Source organism: Tachyglossus aculeatus, chromosome 12 (assembly GCF_015852505.1).
Source record: "Tachyglossus aculeatus isolate mTacAcu1 chromosome 12, mTacAcu1.pri, whole genome shotgun sequence".
Taxonomy (NCBI): domain Eukaryota; kingdom Metazoa; phylum Chordata; class Mammalia; order Monotremata; family Tachyglossidae; genus Tachyglossus; species Tachyglossus aculeatus.
Window position 1 is genome coordinate 22640568 of NC_052077.1, and position 23552 is coordinate 22664119.

General features: G+C 38.3%; 1 protein-coding gene across 6 annotated transcripts in view; it reads right to left on the bottom strand.

The window, feature by feature from the left end:
• FBXW7 (F-box and WD repeat domain containing 7) overlaps positions 1 to 23552 on the bottom strand; it is a 166538-nt gene that overhangs the window by 82987 nt on the left and 59999 nt on the right. The window contains exon 1 of one of the 6 annotated variants that reach the window (XM_038755286.1): positions 4463 to 4633. The exons of the other annotated variants lie outside the window; for them this stretch is intronic. Within the exon in view, the coding sequence (XP_038611214.1) occupies positions 4463 to 4609 (147 nt within the window). The 5' untranslated portion in view covers positions 4610 to 4633. Of the gene's footprint in view, positions 1 to 4462; positions 4634 to 23552 lie in introns of those variants that run through there. 6 annotated transcript variants of the gene reach the window in all.

Below are 23552 nucleotides of genomic sequence, written 5' to 3' on the forward strand. Positions count from 1 at the left end.
CCGCATTTTAAGAGTGATTCCCAAAGATGCAGAGAGTAAGTTCTCCCAAAATAAATATCGAAAGAAACGTTTCTGTCCATGATCGCGGGGTGTCAGAGACTGCATAAGTATAACAATTTTTACTAATGCAAAGTTCATCAAGATCCTTTTCCCCAAATTGTAAGAGAACCAAATGAATTTTTAAAAAACCCAAACTCTCTTAGAATTTCACTTAACTATGGTAGGTAAGAAATTGACAAAACAACCCAACAAGGAAAATGGGATAGTATAGATCTAAAGCTGTGACAAAGAACTTGGAATGTGATTATTCTGAAAAATTTTACATAACGTCATATTCAAAATTGTACATATCATCTAGTGTTGCCTATTTTTACATCTGTGATTTCAGATCCAAGCACCATCACATACTGCATGGGTACAAAATCAGTTCTAAAAGCAATCGGTACCAACCCAAGATTACTGAGGGTACAAGATAATGAATCATCAGACCCCTTAATGCTCTCCCTTTTTTCTCTGGCAGCCTCTATATTGGTCAGTAGCTGATCATTAGCTCCTCTATCTGACGAAGGAATAAGGAATGTCTACTTAATATCAATTACAGTTAATATTTGGGATTTGGAGGAATGAAGAGTGAGATGGAACTGAGGTAAGTACTACTGACTAATGAAGTTTATGGCTTCAGCAATTTCCCCACCACAACAGATACTGCTACTATATAACTGCAAAGCACCATACTCTTTTGAATGAATTAACTGCTTTTCCCCATAAGATGCCTATTGTTACATTTTCACAAACTATACTCAAATTATATCTGTACTCTCATTTCACGTGAAAGTTTTCTATGTAATTATTGAGTTTCAATTGTCTTTAATGACTCCTGAAAAATGGATCATTTACACACACTATACATTTATTATATGATGTGCAAATCCACAGGCATATTTAGCATAAAACATGGTGATAATTGCTTTTTGTTTTGTTGTCTGTCTCCCCCTTCTAGACGGTGAGCCCGCTGTTGGCTAGGGACTGTCTCTATATGTTGCTGACTTGTACTTCCCAAGCGCTTAGTGCAGTGCTCTGCACACAGGAAGAGCTCAAAAAATATGACTGAATGAATGAATTAATGGGACAAAGCATATATTTCTTATAGATTTATATACACTTCTTCTGAGAGGATAACACTGTATATCAAAATCATAAAAACTATAAATGTCCAAAAAAGGAATAAACCCTGAAACATCAAAAAAACTATAAGCTGCAACACTTGATTTTGCATATTTGAAAAGGAATGGTTTCAGAAATGTGTTGATATAATGCTAGGCCTCATTTTAACACTCACAAACTACTCACCACTAGTAAATAACAGGTAACCCTGGTTCTGGAAAAACAATTCATTTCTTGACAAAAAGTGAGCAGTTCATTTCCAGACAGCTTTGTGGGGTACAACCTAAGTCTCGGTCTAATTGAAAAACTGCAAGCTGAGTGGATCAATTTGTCCGTTTTACTAATGATTAATTTTATTTTCTACTGAGATATATTCCATCAGGACATATTAGGGAAGTTTTAATATCGAATCTCTGGCTATAATCATGTTTTGTTCTTAAAGAATTAATCAACTCAGTGATGGTCATTTTACTTTGCAAACACCCATACCGATTTTTACAAGCTGCATTAACAGAATGGTAAAGGACCAGGCACTAGATCTGAAATGGGTTACAAAACGCAGCACGCTACTTGCCACAAATGACCTCCAAAATGCAGGCGGCAATCTGCTTTACACCCTGTGACCATTTATAGCAAACTGCTTGTGAGAAGCTGAATATAACTAATGCAAGGGATTCAAGAGATCTGAATGGTCACCTCTCACATGTATTTTTACTCCAAAGCCACACAAAGCACATTTTGAAATGTTCTTTTTTTTAGTTGAAAAATATTTTAAGGGGAAAAAACTGCAAGCTCCGAAACAATGGGAAAAAATAACTAAATTAACAGCATTTGATAATCCTTGCTTTTCTAGGCAAACCGAAAGTTAGTACATAACATTTATTGCTATTTTGATTAAAACATGCTCAAGAGAAAGATATAACTTTAATTCTATCCTAAATGCAAGATTGGCATTTACTGAATTTATCAAGAGGAGTTAACTTGAGCATTACAAAGATAATGGCCTCGGGAATAACTTGAGGAATCATAAAAAATTATGACAATTACATTTACCTCAAATGTACTGTCATTTTAGTTTATAGAAGCCCACGCAAATATATGTGTAGTACGATAACTAAAACAATATTAGGTTAGTGTTGCTGCTCAAAAAGCATTCCACTTAAAAAGATACTCGTCAACGTTACACTTTAAAATAATTAAAAGAATTCTCTCTATATATATATATCTATATCACTTTTTAAGCAATTAATATTCACCTCATCCTCTGCCGCACGGCACTTATCCTTACACTCGGCCATTTCCCCTTTCTGCAATTTTAATTTAATGTTTCTAGACTATAAGCTCCCCGTGGGCAGAGATGGTGCCTCTCAACCCTGTTATACTCTACTTTGCCAAATGCTCTGCAAAGTGCTCAATAAATATGATTAACTGAACTGCTTAGCTCAGTGTTCTGCACACAATTAATCAGTGCCCAATGAACACCACTGATTGATTTATTATGTGGTACGTATAAAATATTCACGCTAAAATTTTCCACAAAGTTCAATATTGTTGGGCAATAAAATCCAAATGGACCCAGGACAACAATTTGTGTGGCGATAATATATAGTCAATATACGCAAACTTGTACTTCCCAAGCGCTTAGTAGAGTGCTCTGCACACAGTAAGCACTCAATAAATAAATATGATTGAATGGTCACGTAATTGAGGAAACAGAAGGTTAATGCATGTGCTGTGTGTGTCACTTGGAAAAGTGTTAAGATTTCCTTAAATTAAAAAAAATCCCTTAAATTAAAAATATTTTACTACTTTCTTCTTTCAACTGTTAAGATTGTATTTTATAATAAAGCTACTGTTAGTCAAATACAAAAGTGATAACTGACTTATGATCGGAAACCCACAAGCAGCTCCGAAAGCAATGGAATCATCATTTCGCAGGCAGGGGCCAGTTTTTTTGCTAGTAAGCAGAGTAGTAGCCATCATCAATCATCACTTCATCTGTAAAATGGGATTCAATACTGGTTCTCCCTCCTACTTACATTACGAGCTCCCTTCTGGGACAGATTCTGTGTCCATCCTGAATAAGTTCCATCTAACCCAGCAGTAAGAACAGTGCTTGACACATATTAAGCACATCATAATAATATTGAGAAAGATGAGGGTGGGGCAAGAAGAAGAGAAAAAAGTGAGAGAGGCAAGAATAATAGTAAGCCCGTACAAATGAGGTATTTTTAATTTTTAAAAGACATTTAAGAGTTTTCATATTTAGTATTTTGACTCCATCTTAAAATTTTTAAGCAAGGCACCCACTGAGGAAATATGTTTGCTTACTGGTTATGACTATGAAAATGTTGTATCTTTGTACCAACTTAAAACTCAAAATTAGTGAGACTCTATTACACACACACACACACCCTTTGAAGGGTTGGCCTGTCAAGAGATGTGCCTAATTCTCTCATGCTAATTCTATTCAGACAGATTACAATTCTACTAATGACCACAGTAAGGAAAAAATCCATGGCGAAAATTAGGATCACAGTCAAACTGAGTACAATTTTGAAAACAACTGTATATCCTTCAACGAGATCTACAGATATATTCAACGAGAGTATATTCTGCTCTGGTTTTGATCAAAGCTACTCTGCAAATAGCATATGGCAAAGTGAATACACGCTAAAAACTTATATTGCTAATGATTTGGAGGCAACAGCACAAATATAATTCTGTAGTCAGTTTGAAAATCCTGTTTGTCTATATAAACCTGCTATTTTTATTTTCTGAACAGAAAAAAGTGATTCCATTTTGATTAATAATATTACTGGAACACAATTTTATGAACTCACAAAAACTTTGAAATTCTAATAAGCATAAGGTTTCTAGAGTATGGAATAGTGATCTAAAACAAGTTCTAAAAACAAAATTTTGATTTTTAGTGTCAGCATCATTGTACTTTAAAACTATATATATGCAAATATGAATATATATTTTAAATATTTATATAAACTATATTATATTTTATTGTATATATGCACAGTAATTAGACAATACAAGCTTCAGGTGCTCATGACCATATCGAAGTAATGAGAAAAAGAAAAACTAATACCTGAGCCACATAACTAGGTCACAAAAATATCATTAAGAATTACTTTTTTCATTAACAGATGAACCAAAACTTTTGAGTTCATATTACATAACTGCTCAAACAATACATACATTTCAAAGCATTTCTTGAAGAATCGAACCTTGAGTACATTGGATTTTGAGCAAACCAGAAAGTATTCAAATTTTTCTAACTTACCCGTCTCCTGCAGAAAGGAAGGCCCTGGGCAATGATGCTGATGCTAAATATCTTCATCACAGTTTGGTGCGGTAAAGGCTCTTTTGCACTTTTAAGATCGACAGGAACCAAGCCATGGTTTAGGGGAGCTTTTCCTGGTTTTGACATTTTTAAAGATTGCTGGTCGGTGATCACTCTACATGTAACGCAAGCACATTGCCAAGAGCAACACACTCCAAATGAAATGTCTTCTTCAAAAGACGAGAAAAAAATGAGAGCTGAAAACCAAGGCCTGCTGCTTTTTGTCTTTCAGACCTCCTACCCACTGTCCTGACCTGCCTGCTTGCTTGGCGGACTGCACGCTATCCTAGTATAGCCAGGAATTATAAACTACTGAAGTGAAAGCAGACTGCTCCTGCCAGTCAAACAACTGATGGCCCTCCCTAGCAATGTCAGTAAACCCACAATACTGAAGGCGGCACTGAAATTCAGGGCCTACCTCCAGACATTTTAACAGCTGAGACTTGTATATGGGGCTTCTGGAGAAGGAATTTTGGTCAAAGCCTGGGATGGCGCGTGCACGCACGCACACGCTCTCTCGCACACCTCTTTACTCCCAGATTCGTTCCAACCTCACAAAAATTGTGCCAATTACAATGAACATCAGTGAAAGATCATTTATATGATTCACCATTCAAAGAACTAATTTTCTGCTGCTTGGCCTTGGGCACATATTAAGACTGGACATTTTTAAAACGCTAGAAAGAAGTTGGCCATTTTGAAATTTTAGACGACCACTTTGTTCAGGTAGAAGACTTACCATACTGTTATACAAATATGAAATTACACAGATGCACGTTTAAATAATTCTTTTCTTTTCCAAGGAAACCCCAATGCCAAAGTAATAATTTTTAGATTTTGTTATAATCAATCCATTCCAGCTTTTAAATATAAAATCTTATTCCAGCTTATTCCAGGACTGCCTGAGGAGATAGAAGTGTTTTAAATCACTTAACTATCTCATTCTCTTTCTAACATTTAGGGAAAAAAACACAACTTTATTCCAGAGTAGATCATTCAAACTATGAACTGAATTAGAGAGTACGATTGTTTCATCATCTATCTCAACTTAGAACACTGTATCCCCTTAGAGTGTAACAGAACAAGAAGCACAAGATGTGTACTGTGAAGTAGAATTTAGGTGGCTGGTACAATACATTAAATAAGTCCTACCAAGATTTCCTTTTTTGAGAAGTGTTTGCAACATTAGCTGCAGGGGCAAGATTAGAAGTCAGTCTGACTCCAATGCCTTTATTTAGCTTTAAAGCTACACTGCCTTAGCTAGAACTATGTCCCCTTTCTCCTTCCAGGCTTCCTTTTTTGTCCAGTGAAAATGGCTTCTCTACATCATCTGAACCTCCTTCTCCTTTCTCATGCTCCTTCGACCAACTTGTTCCTTACAGCTCTTGTTAGAATCCTCTCAATGAAAGCACTTGCAGTAACGCCTGTACCTTTTTTCCTTTGGTTCCTGCTTTGTGAGGGTTACACAGACACTCCTATTAATATCATAATCATCATCATCAATATTTGTTGGACACCTACTATGTCTGGAACAAAGATAGGTGTTGGGGAAAATCTACCAGCTCTAGACAGGAAATGTGCCTACCAAGTCTTTTAGCACTTAGCACGGTGCTCTACACATACTAAGCGCTCAATAAATATCATTGATGATGATGATTATCATGACGGTCTCCCTGCTCAGGGACCCAACAAGAAAAAGGGCAGGTTAAGAACGTTTTAAAAAGATGCATACAGTGGTTTCCCATGAAAAAACGTGGGGCTTATTTTGCATTGTAACAAATCCAGACTATTTTTTTTAAGGAGCCAGATTCTTGGCATCTCCTTTCTATCTCTCAGAGGTCTTATCTCCCAGTCTCATTCCTCCACTTCCCTGCTTCTTTCTCTCCTCCTTCCTCGCTCTGTGCTTCCCTTAGTCCCAAGAACCCATGTTTACTTCCAACCCCTGGGTCCCACTCTGCTTCCTCCCAGAGTTTTGGATTTGTTTTCTTTTCATTAAGTTGAATATTTTTTAAAGTGAAGTGAATAAACCATTTGATACTTCAATATTTTAAAAAAGACAAAGAGGAGCACTAAAGTAGATCACAGTGGGCCTAATGTATTTGCTCTGCTTGGAAATGTTCTATGAGGATATAAACCAAATGAGTAGGTAAACAACGAAAAGGATATGCTAAGAAACTTAATTATGGAATTCTACAAAAAAAATTACAGAGTGTTTTACAAAGGGACTCTGACACTTTAGAAACATAAACCTCAAAATGTTTCTGAGGGGTGAATCAATCAATCAATCGTATTGATTGAGCGCTTACTGTGTGCAGAGCACTGTACTAAGCGCTTGGAAAGTACAACTTGGCAACATATAGAGACAGTCCCTACCCAACAGTGGGCTCACAGTCTAAAAGGGGGAGACAGAGAACAAAACCAAACAGACTAACAAAATAAAATAAATAGAATAGATATGTACAAGTAAAATAAATAGAGTAATAAATATGTTCAAACATATATACATATATAAAGGTGCTGTGGGGAAGGGAAGGAGGTAAGATGGGGGAGATGGAGAGAGGGACGAGGGGGAGGATGAATAAGGATGAACTCTGGCTACTCCTAACGTTTTTATACCAAGAACAAGGGAAGTGAAATGCTAGGTCCAGTGTCATTCAGCTAGTTTAGCGGTGGATCCTAAATCATTTTGCCTTTCTGGGACAAGGTATACAAAAAAGTACCGTAAAATGTGAGGGCAAGGGGGAGGGGGAGGGCAACAATAAAGCTGCTGTAAATTTTCACAAGAAAGTTAAAACCTGCTCCTGAATTAAACCAGTTGTTCTGTCGGTAAACAACTGCCCTCAGCTGGATAAAATGGAAAACTGCACCTAAGTCTGACACTGCAAAATTAACTACCATACAAATCTAGTAATCTATTTTCCTAAATGAGAAGACACACTCTTCTTAGGTTATAAAACTTATTAACAGCCTTGAAGTCATTTAATATGATAAAGAATTCAGAAAGTCCTCAATTGTAGACAAATCATCCAATTCTCATAGGCCTTCAGAATGCCCTGTAACTTCCCAGAGCACGAGACAGTACTACAGAACTGCCTTTTATACAAAGCAAAAACTAGAACTCACAGTCTTCTAGACTGTGAGCCCGTTGTTGGGTAGGGACCGTCTCTATATCATCATCATCAATCATATTTATTGAGCGCTTACTATGTGCAGAGCACTGTACTAAGCGCTTGGGAAGTACAAGTTGCCAGCTTGTACTTCCCAAGCGCTTAGTACAGTGCTCTGCACACAGTAAGCACTCAATAAATACGATTGAATGAATCAATGTATAAACCAAGAGAGAAATGAGTTATTATCTATCGCGTTACAGGTTTCCCTTCAACACTGAAGGGAAGCAGAGATCTTTTCCATGGCTATTCACTGATTACTGGCAGGGTATGTGGCAACAGCATGTCAGAGTTTATGGAAGATCCATCAGGCCTAGTCCTCCCATCACAGAAATACAATTTAATAAGGTGGATACTAATCCAACTGGAAACGTCTTACTGGACATTGCCTACCTGAGAGGGAAAATATAATAAAGAAATAGAAGCTGACCGGTAGATGCTAGGGCATTGACCCCTTCCATGAAAACTTTGACCCTCTGAACCCCGCCTTCACATGCCTTCAGCACGATTGATTGATTGGGATCCACAGGGATAGGCTCGATATCCAGGAGAGGCCTTTGGATTGACTTTTTTTGGGTGTCTTAGAGTCACTAGTCTCCTGAAAATAGACTGACCAGTTAGGAAACATGGAACATGAGTTATCATTCCATTTCTGTTTCACTGGGCTTTCAGATTCCCAACCTTTAACATACACCTGATAACACTTTCCCTCTCCAAATGCTACCGGGAATATTCCTTCCTGCCGCGAACTCCTTCATACTATCTAAAGTTGGGCCAAAAGACAAGGTTATCACCTTCGGAGAACTTTCAGTAGCTTATACTAAAAATAAAGCTTGCCTGAATTTGAATTATTCCTTTTTTATTCTATTCCCTGGTTTGTCTTCTATTCACTCTGAGGAATTCCCTATTTTTCAAGTATAAAAGTATACATATCTTGAGTAGCTGGAACTTGTTCAAATGGAAGTTGTGCAAGTCCAATAATTCTATTAAATCAATGGTATTTACTGAGCGCTTACTGTGTATAAAAATGGTACTAAGTGCTAGGGAGAGTACAATAAAATGGAGTTGATAGACATAATCCTTGGTTAGCAATCTTAATTGGTTCCATGGAAATAGAATGTTCAGGTAAAGGGCAATAAATTCAGTGGTTGTTCCTTAAGAAGAATGTGCACAATAACACTAAAAAGGTAAATGCATTTACGGATTTTCAAAATCTAAAAAGATCAACATAATATTCCAACAGTGATTTCACACACATATATGTATATACATATGTGTATATAGTTACAAGATAAAATAGCCAAAGCAATTCTTACTAATAAGACTCTGAATTGGATTTTTTGTGGATATAGATTAAAATACTTGGTTTTCAAAGTGTCCTGTTTCAAATCCTTGTCAGCAAAAAGGCACTTTGTGTGCCAAATTATTATCGGACACTGCCAATGCTAAATAGACATATTATCTAATGTTAAATTTAAATGGCCTTTAATTACTTAAAATCAGTCAAAATATTTTAATAATTGAGGAGAGAGGTGTTTAAACCAAAAGTACATTTTTCAGCCTATCTCAGTAAGAAAACATATGTGAAATACTGACCTAAAAAAATTAAACAGCACTATCCCCATAAATTCTACAAGAGCATTAGTGTTGGGGTGGCTGAACACAGTGAAATGAAATGGGAGATGTGGATACATAGGGATTTTCAATAAGGACCTACACTGTAGACTTAAAGCAGCCCTACTTAACTGCACGTTAAACTAGAAGTTTCAAAAGCATCAGGGTACTCTAAAAAGCAACATTTCAATCTCCACAGTAATTGTAGAAACCCCAAATTATTGAATAATGAATGTGCTATTTTTTCAAATATGCTGGTACTTCTTTCAGTTGTTTTACCACTGTTTATCTTAAGGACAGCAACATTTGCTGCCTCATTTATTTAATGGTGGAGAAAGAATGGACCGAAGGGGCAATTACAAAAGGACTCTGGAAAAAGTACTTGGAACTCCAAAAGAATCCACATAAAAATAATTCGGGCACCCCAAAACCTCATCGGTAACTAAACTAACTATCCTCCCTCAAGAAATGCTGTGATTTTAATCTCTTTAATCTTTTGGTCTCTCCAGTTGAGGAAAACAGTATTTAAAATTTCACAACTTTGTGTAAAGAACTCTGTTCATTTTGTAAATGATCTCTTAAAATTCTACACTTGCAAAAATATGGTATCCTCACTGTGAAAATGATATAGGTTTGGTTTTAGGTAATGTATTGGTTGAAAATGTTTTTAAATTAAATTGATAAAGTATCCCTGGCAAAAATAAAAACAATAATTATCTGGCTCCATGATCTTGGCTTCATTTTCCATTTCCCCAGCATGTGTTCCCTATTAAACCAGCATAGTTTCAAATGATTTTTTCCTCTCATTAACATTTAATGAAATACTTTAGATGACACATAAATCCAAATGCATCATCTTGAATTTTACAAATATTCCAGAAATGTCTAGGCAATCCAGATTCTCTGTAACATGCCTAGCCTCATGATTAGGTTTCACTTTCTAGCCTTTGCAGGGATGCACCAGCTGTTATAAATGACTGACACAGCTGCTCTCCAAGAATCCAGTGGATGATTATTTATTTATATTGTGGATACACCTTTCTTTTCAACTATGACAAGAATGAGATTAAACAATAGATATTTTAGTTATGCTGGTTCTACAACAATCACTTTGGTAACACCAAGTTAAGCAAATCCATGGAAAATTAAAGAAGGAGCAAATGGCATGAGTGTAGCAATATTATTTTGATGCAAATATGAATTCTAACCTCATATTAAACCAATTTTCCCAAACACTACAATTTTCAGTGAAAAACTCCCCATTTTTACATCAGTCATTCAGCTAATCAGATTTGCTGAGTGCTTACTGTGTGCAGAGCACTGAAATAAGTGCTTGGGAGAGTACAGTATAACAATAAACAGAAACATTCCCTGCCCATAATGAGCTTACAGTCTAGAATTATGAATTTATACAAAATACCCTGAAGTTTAGAGGCAGCATTAGTGGAATTAAATGTGCCTTTTAATAACACAGTTTTAGAAAACTCAAATGCTTATTAGAAAGGATTACTGAAAATTCAATCGCCTTTGTCTTTCGACACTTCTTTCCCTTTTTAAGACAAAAAGGAAAAAAACCTTCAAGAGGGGAAACAATATAATTTCAGGTTTTAGTGCTGCATTAATCAATGATTATTTTGTTACAAAACATGCTGCCATGCTGCCCTTTTTCTCTGCCTTGATTTTAATTTTCAAGATCATCACCTAGAAAGCATGACAAAAGAGGTAGGTCCTTACATTCGAAATCCCACACATGATCAGACTTCATCCTACTTAAAAAGAGAATGCAGAAAATGAGAATACATAAGGTGTCAGACAAAGGTAAAAGTGAAACCACCTTCTAAGGGAGACAATAAAATTATACATCATTTTCATATTGCAATTCTAAGCTCTGTATTATCTAGAAAACGTGATGCGGCCAACTGTTACACTGGCATCCACAAATTAATCTACGTAATCCTTCTCAGCTGGTTAATAGCATGCTAACAAAAGGGCATATGGCTATTATTATCAATCAAGATATGTAAAATGAAGAACGTCTGCATTTTGGAAAAAAGCAAGGAATGCTTTAGGATCAACGTTCTTGGTCACTGCTGACAAACAACACTATCAATGCTAATTTACTTTCTAAGAGCCTATCTGGTGGATTTAAACACAATCTCTTTTTACCTTTGTTTTCCCATAAATAACACCACTCATTAGTTCTAACTACCAAAAACATTTTCCTCATCTGAAAAAGAAACTGGGGCTATATTACTAGTATGTCAGAATTTATGGTTTTGGGGACACGGTATAACAGTGGGGGATTAAGGCTGTGAGCCCTATGCTGGACAGGAACTGTGTCCAACCCGATTTGCTTGTATCTACCCCAGTGCTTAGTACAGTGCCTGGCATAGAGTAAGCACTTAACAAATGGCATAGGGAAAGAAAAAGTTGAGGGAGTCTGACATTTGGAAAACAGAAGAGCAGGAGGCTTCTAACCTCACCTCTCCTTTCCTTTCCTCGTATACTTTAAATACTGTATTTTTCAGATAGTTTTTAAACTTATGGAAAGTGAGATCTCAAGAAACTAGCCCTACTTCATGCAGACTCCATTATTTAATCTGTGTACCAAAGAACATGTGGACCAGATTTTTAAAAGGCTAAATTGAGAACTTTGGACACGGATCAATCCAACTACTTGAAGAGGAGCTGAAAGGAGGTAAGATAAAATGAATAGGGTGTGTCCTCTTTCCTCTCAAGGGGGGATTCTTAGAATTCTTGGTGGGCAGCGGGCTTTGCAGAGTTGCGAAGCTATGGTATGTCAATTTACAATTTTCCAAGACCACAGTCTACTTGAAGCTAAAGGTAGATTAAACAAGGTCCTGGCTCTTCTTTTCTTAAAGTTCAGATAACTTGACAAGCCTTGCTGGCTTTGTTTATAGAATCAAAATCTTTTCATAAATTGTGTCTATGCTCCAAGCAAATTAACTTTGCGCCCACTGTTGGGTAGGGACTGTCTCTATATGTTGCCAATTTGTACTTCCCAAGTGCTTAGTACAGTGCTCTGCACATAGTAAGCGCTCAATAAATGCGATTGATGATGATGATGAACTTTTGTTTTGTATTTGTATTCATATGTACAGTGGTCTGCACACAACAAGCACTCAATAAATAACTGATCGATGGGTTTTTGAAATAAGATAATAGACATCCTTTCCACTTCTGAAAGTGTTAGGATCAATTACTTGTAATTGTTAGAGAAATTCAGCATAAGGATAATAATAATAATAATAACAACGATGATAATTATGGTATTTGTTAAGCACTTACTACGTGCCAAGCGCTGTTCTAAGCACTGGGGTAGATACAAGGTGATCCGGTTGTCCTATGCGGGGCTCGCAGTCTCAATCCCCACTTTTCGGGTGAGGTAACTGAGGCACAGAGAAGTTAAGTGATTTGTCCAAGGTCACACAGTACCACATCTTCTGACTCCCAATCCCTGGATCACACTAAGTAGCTGTAAGTATGCTAGAACTGTCTGGAACTCAGCTCTGGTATATGGAAAAATCGTGGAACAGGTGCTTTGGGGTAACAGGGGGTGGGAGCCCCACCTCCAGACTCTACTGGGAACTAAAAAGCCAGCAGTCATGGCTCTACCTCTGACCCAAAACCCTGGGCTGCTTGCCGGCATCTGAATTCAGCAGTTGCTTGTCACTCGTCACTCCCCATCTTTCATTCGATTCATTCAACTGTATTTATTGAGCGCTTACTGTGTACAGGGCACTGCATTAACCACTTGGGAGAGTACGATATACCAATAAACAGACACATTCCCTGCCCACAAGGAGCCTCCATTCCCCACCCCCCACCAAACTTGGCAACCAAGGCTACCATCACTAGTCAGAATTTTTTTAAAAAAATATTCAACCTCCTATGTATAATCAGAGGCAAATGACCAATCAATCAATTGTACTTATTGAGCACATATTTTGGGAAAGCACTGTACTAAGAGCTTGGGAGAGTAGAATACAAGGGTTGGTAGCTTACAGGCCAAAGGGAGATACAGACATTAATATTATGTTCAGGTATGTACATAAGTGTTGTGGGGCTGAGGGTGGCTGAATATCAGGTCTTAAAGGGTAGAGATCCAATTCCATAGGATGCAGAAGGGAGCAAAGAAGGCCTCTTGAAGATGTGATTTTAATAAGGCTTTTAAAATGGGGAGAGTGGTAGTCGAGCACATATGGCGGTAGAAGGAATTCCAGGCCAGAGGGAAGTCATGGGCAAGGGAGTTGGTGGCCAGGTAGATGAGATCAAGGTACAGTGAATAGGTTGGCATTTTGCAAGTGAAGTAGGGAATCAGCGAGGTAAAGTAAGGGGAGGTGAGCGGATTGAGCGCTTTAAAGCCGATGGTTTGTTTGATACGGAGGTGGATGGACAAATGCTGGAGGTTCCTGATGAGTGGGGAGATGTGGACCTCACTAGTTTTAGAAAAACGATCAGTACAGCAAAGTGAGGTAAGGACTGGAGTGAAGAAGAGACAGGTGGTGGGGAGGTCAGCAAGAAGGCTGATGCAGTGGTCAAGGCGAGATAAAACAAGTGCTTGGATCAATGGAGTAGTACTAGTTTGGATGGAGAAGGGCAGTTTTTAGCGATACATCTGAATAAGCTCTTGGGTGCCTAATGGAAATACAAGTGAATAAACCACTATAAAATAATGAGCTTGCCAATCTCCAAAATTGATTTACCAGCTTTTTTATTTAACATCAGGATAAAGTGATGTTAATACTTTCTTTAGAAATGCCAGGCAAACAAAAAAAAAGGACAAAAACGGTATTTTTTAAACCTGGCTTGAGGATAAACCTAGAGTTTAAAGATTGTTCTGTGTTACGAATATGGTAGCTATACTCAATTGGCTTACAATGAAATCCAAAGCTTGGATGAATATTGTAGTGCCCCACATTTATGTCTGTCAAAGTCAGCATTAAGGAACTATACTCCTTCTGCCTTCATTCAGAAACTGAACTGTTGAAAACCATTACAGACAAAAATAAAGTGGTTCAAGAAAGGTGAACCACCTTCATACTCCCCTACCCATTCTCCCTTCTGTCCCGCCTATGCACTTGGACCTGTACTTCTAAGCACTTGACATTCTCCCCACCTCCAGCCCCACAGCACTTAGGTACATATACTTATACTTTCCCTTTCTGTAATTTATTTTAATGTCTGTTTCCCCACCTAAACTGTAAGCTCCTTGTGGGCAGGGATCACGTCTACCAACTCTTTTGTACTGTGCGCTCCCAAGTGCTTAGTACAGTACTTGGCACACATTGAGTGCTCCATAAATACTACCATCATCAATCGTATTTATTGAGCGCTTACTGTGTGCACAGCACTGTACTAAGCGCTTGGGAAGTACAAGTTGGCAACATATAGAGACAGTCCCTACCCAACAGTGGGCTCACAGTCTAAAATACTACTGAATAACTGGGTGATTAAAATGGTCCCCAAACATCTAAATAACTTGGTAGGACAAAAAAAAAAATCAAAATAATGCAACTAGAAATTGAAGTTCAAATCAGAAAAGAATGGTGTCTACATTCTCAGTGACACAGACGTGGATTTAGAAAAATAAAGGCATAAAGTTTCATGGATAACAGGCGGCCTAGCCATCAGAGGTGACTGTCGAATCCCTCCCCTCAAACTGTGGATCTGGTCCAGAGGCCTTTCCGTTCTCACTAGGCGCTGGATGATGTGACACACCTGGACCCATCCTCCATGCCTGTTGGGAACCGAGTGGCTAATCAATCACTAGGCTATGGGACAGTACAATATAACAATAAAACAGACACTTTCCCTACCCACATGAGGCTGTGCCTTAGGATGCCAAAAGCAACTACTCAAATGATGCTTGGGCACTATTTCACTCCGTTGGACTGCAGTCACAATCTGTCCTTTCATTTCAGTTACCAGGATAATAATAAGAACCGCGATAACAAAGTTAATATGCTGCTTCTACATGACAAACCATTATTTCTTTTCAAAAATAGGGAGTGATATTCTCTGGCAAACACAGGGTAGTATAATCAATAGAACAGTAAACTAGATAGCAAGCGCTTCAATTTCTTTCTAATCTTCAGTAGCTTTGCCAAGTTAAGGAAATACCGCTTAAGAGTATTTCGAACCGCTTAAAATGATAATTAGCTCCTGCTATATATACATTATCTGGATAAAGAGAAAATTAGACAATGCAACTATTAAAAATACTTGAGACCTTTTAATTAATCATAAGGGATTATTTTTAATACTTATAAATTTGCATATAACAGGGTTCAAAACGGGAGTTGTCAGAGAAGTCAACAGTCACCTATAGCACGGAATCTTTGTGGTTCATATGCTCACGCTATCAATCAATCAATAGTATTTATTGAGTGCTTACTGTGTGCAGATCACTGTACTAAGCGCTTGGGAAGTACAAGATGGCAACATATAGACACAGTCCCTACCCAACAGTGGGCTCACAGTCTAAAAAGGGGGAGACAGAGAACAAAACCAAACATACTAACAAAATAAAATAAATAGAATAGATATGTACGAGTAAAACAAATAAATAAATAAATAGAGTAATAGATATGTACAAACGTAAATACATATATACAGGTGCTGTGGGGAGGGAAGGAGGTAAGATGGGGGGATGGAGGGGGGGCGAGGGGGTGAGGAAGGAAGGGGCTCAGTCTGGGAAGGCCTCCTGGAGGAGGTGAGCTCTCAGTAGGGCCTTGAAGGGAGGACGAGAGCTAGCTTGGTGGATGGGCAGAGGGAGAGCATTCCAATACAACTTGGAAAACTGGGAGCTGGGATAGGAAATCACATCTGGAGAAATAGTTTTACTTGGACTCTTCAACATTTTATCTCCATGGTGCTTTATGTAAGGGTACTTGGGCTAACAACAATCCCATGAAATACATACACGGAATAATACCAATAAAAAGGGACTCTTTAAGCTTATCAAGCAAGCTCCTTGTGGGCAGGGATCACGTCTACCAGCTCTGTTGAACTGTACTTTCCCAAGAGCTTAGTACAGTGTTCTGCACACAGTAAACGCTCAACCAATACCATTGATTGGTTGAGCAGACCTGCCACCCAACACTCTCCAAGGCTGAACTGTTGATATTTGGGACTGGAGGGCATTTCTGGAAGTTCACCCTTCAGTTCTTTATGCAGAGGTCAATCAATCAATCAATCGTATTTATTGAGCGCTTACTGTGTGCAGAGCACTGTACTAAGCACTTGGGAAGTCCAAGTTGGCAACATACAGAGACAGTCCCTACCCAACAGTGGGCTCACAGTCTAAAAGGGGGAGACAGAGAACAAAACCAAACATACTAACAAAATAAAATAAATAGAATAGATATGTACAAGTAAAATAAATAAAGTAATAAATATGTACAAACATATATACATATATACACGTGCTGTGGGGAAGGGAAGAGGTAAGATGGGGGGATGGAGAGGGGGACAAGGGGGAGAGGAAGGAAGGGGCTCAGTCTGGGAAGGCCTCCTGGAGGAGGTGCAAGCAAGGTCTTCTGGGACAAACCATTCTAGACCCCCGAAACTGAAATCAGATGGTGAACCGCAAACTGATAGTTTTATTCTGTTAATGCCATTTTTTATGAATACGCTTCAAGAGACTATGAATACACACCCACTGATAGATGCTTTAATAAATGATTGTGTAATGGTGAAGCACATAGTGGTGTAAGGGAAATGATAGCGTGACAAATGGTTTTACTTTAGCATTATATGAATAAGAACTATTGAACAAAATGGATCCTGGGTGTGAAGACCCTGGACTGTGAGCCCGTTGTTGGGTAGGGATTGTCTCTATCTGTTGCCGAATTGTACTTTCCAAGCGCTTAGTGCAGTGCTCTGCACACGGTAAGTGCTCAATAAATACGACTGAATGAATGAACCACACAGCATAGGTCCTGTATTTCCTGCTATAAGTAGTTAAAAAAATAAATAGCCTTCTCATGCTATCTCATTATGGCATTTGTTAATGGCTTACTAGGTTTCAAGCACTGTTCTAATCAACCAATCAATCATATTTACTGAGCGCTTACTATGTGCACAGCACTGTACTAAGCATTTAGGAGAGTAGAATTTAATAGAGTTGGCCGATAAATTCCCTGCCCACAGTGAGCTTACAGACGAGAGGGGGAGACAGATACTAGTATAAATAGTACAGTGCTCTGCACACAGTAAGTGCTCAATAAATACGATTGAATGAATGAATTATAGATATGTATATATGTACTGTGGGGCTGGGGGAGGGGTGAATAAAGGGCTGAGTACATCCAAGATAATCAGGTCAGACAGTCCCTGTCCCTCAAGGGGCTCAGAACTAGTCTTGAATTAATTTCTGTAAAAAGCAATTAGAGCCTACAAGTTCCAATTCGACTAGCTCGGGATTCCGTGGGAATGTGACGTGTCATGGGCTCCAAACCAGCTCCGAAATCGGTTCCTCACGCTTACAACGTGGGATGGGAAGGGTTCCCGGGAAGAATGAAGGAAGACGGCATTCACTATGCAGTTCAAACAACTTTCAGCAGTAGCCTAGCAATAAAGTGTCCAACTATGCCCTCTACTGCTTTACACAGACATACTCTGATACACCTGCTTCAAAAAATCTTAGCTTCAAAGGTGAACAGATGCAATCTACATTTACTGGGGGTCATTTTCAAAATAATAATAATTATTATTATATAATAATAATTATCATATACTATAATAGAACACAATATATAATATTAACCACATTAATTAATATCATAATTAATATTATTAATAATGTTAATATTGTTAATTACAATTATTAATATTAATTAATGAATTATTATAATTAATAATTGATGTTAATTATTGCAATTGTATGATGATTGTGATGATGTGATGATATAACAATTATATAATAATAATATTATTATCAACGTTATAATCATTAATAAATTATAATTAATTATATTAATTAATATAAAATATTTTAATAAAATATATTATATTAATATATTATATGTAAATATAAATGAATATATTATATATAAATACATATATAAATATATTTTTATATTTTATTATATATTGTTATATATTGTATTGTATATATTATGCATATTATATGTCATATATTATTATAACATTATATATTATTATATTATAATAATATATTATTATATATTATATTATATGTAATGATATTATAATGATTATATTGTTATTTATTATATATAAATAATAAATATATGTAAATAAATATAAATATATTATATGTAATATATGATATATTAATATATTATATGTAAAATATATTAATATGTATTGATATAATAATAATAATAATTATTATTATTATTATGGCATTTATTAAGCGCTTACTATGTGCAAAGCACTGTTCTAAGCGCTGGGGAGGTTACAAGGTGATCAGGTTGTCCCACTGGGGGCTCACAGTCTTCATCCCCATTTTACAGATGAGGGAACTGAGGGGCAGAGAAGTGAAGTGACTTGCCCAAAGTCACACAGCTGACAGTTGGCAGAGCTGGGATTTGAACCCATGACCTCTGACTCCAAAGCCCGGGCTCTTTCCAGTGAGCCACGCTGCTGCTCACAAATAATAGTTTGTGAGAAAATAATAGTTGCAGTAGCATCATTTCATGTTTTATTTTTGATCAATTATCCACCTTTACTGTGAAGAGGACTTTTCAATTTAGTCCTCCGAACAGAACGGATGCTCAACAACCCTGTGATTCATTTTCCTTTGAAAAAAAGCTTATTTTTTCATTAATTTCAGCTGGAGTATCCCCATATTACGAGAGAAATGCCCAAACTGGAGAGAGTACCAATAAAACCAGCAGTGGGTAAAAAAAAAAAAAAAAAATAGCAAACAAAAAGAAAGTTTAAGAAATTGGGATTATTTTAATTTGAAGGTGGGAAAACTGGTGATTTAGAATCCAACAACCTTCAAATGGCTCATCTTTTGACACCTTTGCTATATTAGTTCCTGGATATATCTTGGATCCAGGCAGATAGGATTGGTCGCCGAGCCAGTATTGGGAAGGTTCACGATCATCGGATCCCATCTCCCTCTCAATACAGTACAACTGAATTGATAGGCACAATTCCTCCCACTCAATCCAGGTGGAGTATGGAAATGGGGTTTCGCTCGAGATACACGAGAGCCACAGACCTGGGAATCAGAAAGACCAGGGTTCTACTTCCGACTCTGCCAATCGCTCACTGTGTGACCTCGAGCAAGTCATTTAATTTCTCTGTACCTCAGTTTCCTCAACAATTTATCTCCACGGTGCTTTATGTAAGGGTACTTAGGCTAACAGCAAGCCCATGAAATACAAACACGGAACAATACAAATAAAAAGTCACTCTTTAAGCTTATCAAGCAAGCTCCTCGTGGGCAGGGATATTAGTTCCTGGATATATCTTGGATCCAGGCAGATAGGATTGGTCGCCGAGCCAGTATTGGGAAGGTTCACGATCGTCTGATCCCATCTCCCTCTCAATACAGTACAACTGAATTGATAGGCACAATTCCTCCCACTCAATCCAGGTGGAGTATGGAAATGGGGTTTCGCTCGAGATACACGAGAGGCACAGACCTGGGAATCAGAAAGACCAGGGTTCGACTTCCGACTCTGCCAATCGCTTACTGTGTGACCTCGAGCAAGTCATTTAATTTCCCTGTACCTCAGTTTCCTCAACAATTTATCTCCATGGTGCTTTACGTAAGGGTACTTAGGCTAACAGCAAGCCCATGAAATACAAACGCGGAACAATACAAATAAAAAGTCACTCTTTAAGCTTATCAAGCAAGCTCCTCGTGGGCAGGGATCACGTCTGTTCTCTGTACCTCAGTTTCCTCGACTGTAGAATGGGGATATCTGTTCTTCCTCCTACTTAGACTGTGAGCCTCATGTGGGACAGGGACTGTGTCCGACCCAATTAATTTGCTCCTATCCCAGGGCTTAGAACAGTGTTTGGCACATAGCAAGGGCTTAACAGATTCCATTTAAAAAAGCAGCCTGCTCTTGGGAAAGGCAGCCGACTTGAAATCAGGAGACTCTGGAGATAGGTATAGTCCCAGATTCACAATTTGTTTGCTGTGTGACTAGTGGTAAAGTAACTTCTCTGTGCCTTGGCTTCCTCACCTACAATAGGAGAACAGGGTACCCATTCTCCCTCCCCCTGCCTGTGGTCCTTGTGTGGGTCAGGGATCGTGCCCAGTCCGATTAATATCAAACCCAGTGCTTGGCACATTGTAAAGGCTTTTACATGCCATCCCCTCGACTCTTCACTCAGTTTTCCTGAAGGAGGGTAGTGTGGCCTAGATTGAATCTGATTTGTTACAGCTCTGTTGCACTGTATGTATCTATAATACTATTTATTTACATTGATGCTATTGATGCCTGTCCACTTGCTTGTTTTGTTGTCTGTCTCCCCCCTTCTAGATTGTGGGCCTGTTGGGTAGGGAATGTCTCTATTTGTTGCCGAATTGTACTTTCCAAGCGCTTAGCACAGTGCTTTGCACGCAGTAAGTGCTCAATAAATATGACTGAATGAAGGAATGAAGAAAGGCAGCTTTGGACAGCCGTTGGACGGTAGAGCCAGTGTTTGGTGCTGCGAGGGGCCCAGGATCAATTCTGATCGCATGTCCGGCCTTCGGAGGGTTTCAAGATCCAGGCAGAAAGAACCCTTCAACTGCAGCCTCCTCTCAGGGCAAGTGGGTGGCTAAAAAATACCCTGACATAAGCCCAGACAACACAGCTGCGGGCGCCTTAGATCAATCTGATTTGACCTTCTAAATTTTAAGTGGACTCTTGGGAAAACCATGCAGAAGCCCCCAGGAACCAGCTTGACATCTCCAGATTGATCGAATGGTGCAGATCAGCTTAATAATGAGTCCCCTGCTCCCTTGAACTCCAGGAGGGAGCCAGAGTCAATCTGGATTTCCTACTCATTCCATATGAAACCCTGTCTTTTGATAGTCTGTGCTAATTACTTTCTTACAATTATTTAAGGGTTTGGGCAAGAGGATACTGAAATGAATTGTGAAAACAAGGTCTGGAGCGTACGTGGAGATTTCAATTAATCCTGGTCTCCCCGTCCTTGATTTGTTCAGGAAATAGAGTTGGATGACTTCAAAGCTCTGGTCTATGTGCACTTCAAATCATGCCTGAGGCCACCGCTGGATATAGGCAACTTCCCTTTAGGGCTGTATTAGACCTTAGGCTTCCGTGGGTAACGTTGTCCTTCTTTTCCCATCATCGTTGTCCTTCTTTTCCCATCATCAACAAACTAACCCTCTACTTCCCACTGTCTCGATGATTGATGAGCTATGGCATTTCCAAGAATGCAACCTCTGTCAACGTGGGACTTTATACAAAGAATTGTTGAGAGAAGACAACGACTACCTGTTCTATATCTGCAGGCCAGAAAAAGAAAAAAATGGGTTTAAATTTTGGCAGGAAAGTTTGAAAAGAGTTGAGGAGGAAATTTCCAGTATAAGTGTGATTTAAGCACTGAGAGAATACCAGCTTTCTCCAAACTGAAGATCTTAAAAGGGAAGATTAACAAAGACTTCAATAATTTAGGTGTGGTTATGCAGATGACCTCCTGAGGACCCTTCTAGCTTTATGATTCTATAAGCTATAATGTTTTATAATGAAAAGGAGATGAGGAAAAGTTAACAGCAATTTTATGTATGAACTACCAGGCCCTCAGAGAAGTAATGCCCTTTTCAACTCCACTACACAATCATAATTGTTCTTCTACTTTTATTGGCTCTCCCTGGGCTTTATTACTTTACCCCCTCTAGACTGTAAGCTCTTTGAGGGTAGGGAACATGTTTACCCACTTTGTTGTATTAAGCTCTCCCAAGAGCTTAGTACAGTACTCTGCACACAGTCATCACTCAAATTCCACTAACTGATTGATTGATCTAATTAAGGACTAGGTTAGTCACTCTCTCCAGTTTTTTATTTATGATCCCATTCACAGCAGATCCACTTATTTAATGTTAACCATCCCTCTTGGCATAAATTTAAACCTCCCAATTTTATGAAATATAATGATTTACCTTAGTCAAAAGGAACACTAAATATTACTGAATACGACAGGAAAGCATCCCAGCTTCAAGGTAAGAGCATGCGCTTCGGAGACAGGGAAATTGCATTCTAATTCTAGCTCTGTCATTTGTCTACCGTGTGACCTCTGGCAAGTAACTTTATTTTATTTGTGTCTCAGTTATCACATTTGTAAAATGGAGATAATATACCAGTTCCCCATCCCTCGGACTGTGAGCCCCATATGGATGGGGATGGTGCCTTATCTCATTATCTTGTATCTAACCCATAGCTTAATATGGCGCTTGGCACACAGTAAATGCTTCACAAATACCACAGTTGTTTTTATTGAAAACTTGTTTGCTGGGTGACCTTGGCCAGGTCGCCTAGCTTATAATAATAATAATAATAATGGCATTTATTAAGCACTTACTATGTGCAAAGCACAGTTCTAAGTGCTGGTTACAAGGTGATCAGGTTGTCCCAAGGGGGGGGCTCACAGTTTTAATCCCCATTTTACAGATGAGGTAACTGAGGCACAGAGAAGGCAATAATAATAATAATAATAATAATAATAATAATAATAATAATGGCATTTATTAAGCGCTTACTATGTGCAAAGCACTGTTCTAAGTGCTGGGGAGGTTACCAGGTGATCAGGTTGTCCCACAGGGGGGCTCACAGTCTTGATCCCCATTTTACAGATGAGGCAACTGAGGCACAGAGAAGTTAAGTGACTTGCCCGAAGTCACACAGCTGACAATTGGCAGATCCAGGATTTGAACCCATGACCTCTGACTCCAAAGCCCGTGCTCTTTCCACTGAGCCACAATGCTTCTCTGTGTGCCTCAGTTTCCTCGCCTGCAAAATCGAGATAAGATACTTGTTTTCCCTCCCCCCTTAGATTGTGAGCCTCATGAAGACTGAGTTGGTGTCTCATCTGATTGTATTGCATATAATAACAATAATGGCATTTGTTAAGCATTTACTATGTGACAAGCACTGTTCTAAGCGCTGGGATAGATACAAGGTTATCAGGTTGTCCCACCTGGGGCTCACAGTCTTGATCCCCATTTGACAGATGAGGTAACTGAGGCACAGAGAAGTGAACTGACTTGCCCAAAGTCACACAGCTGACAA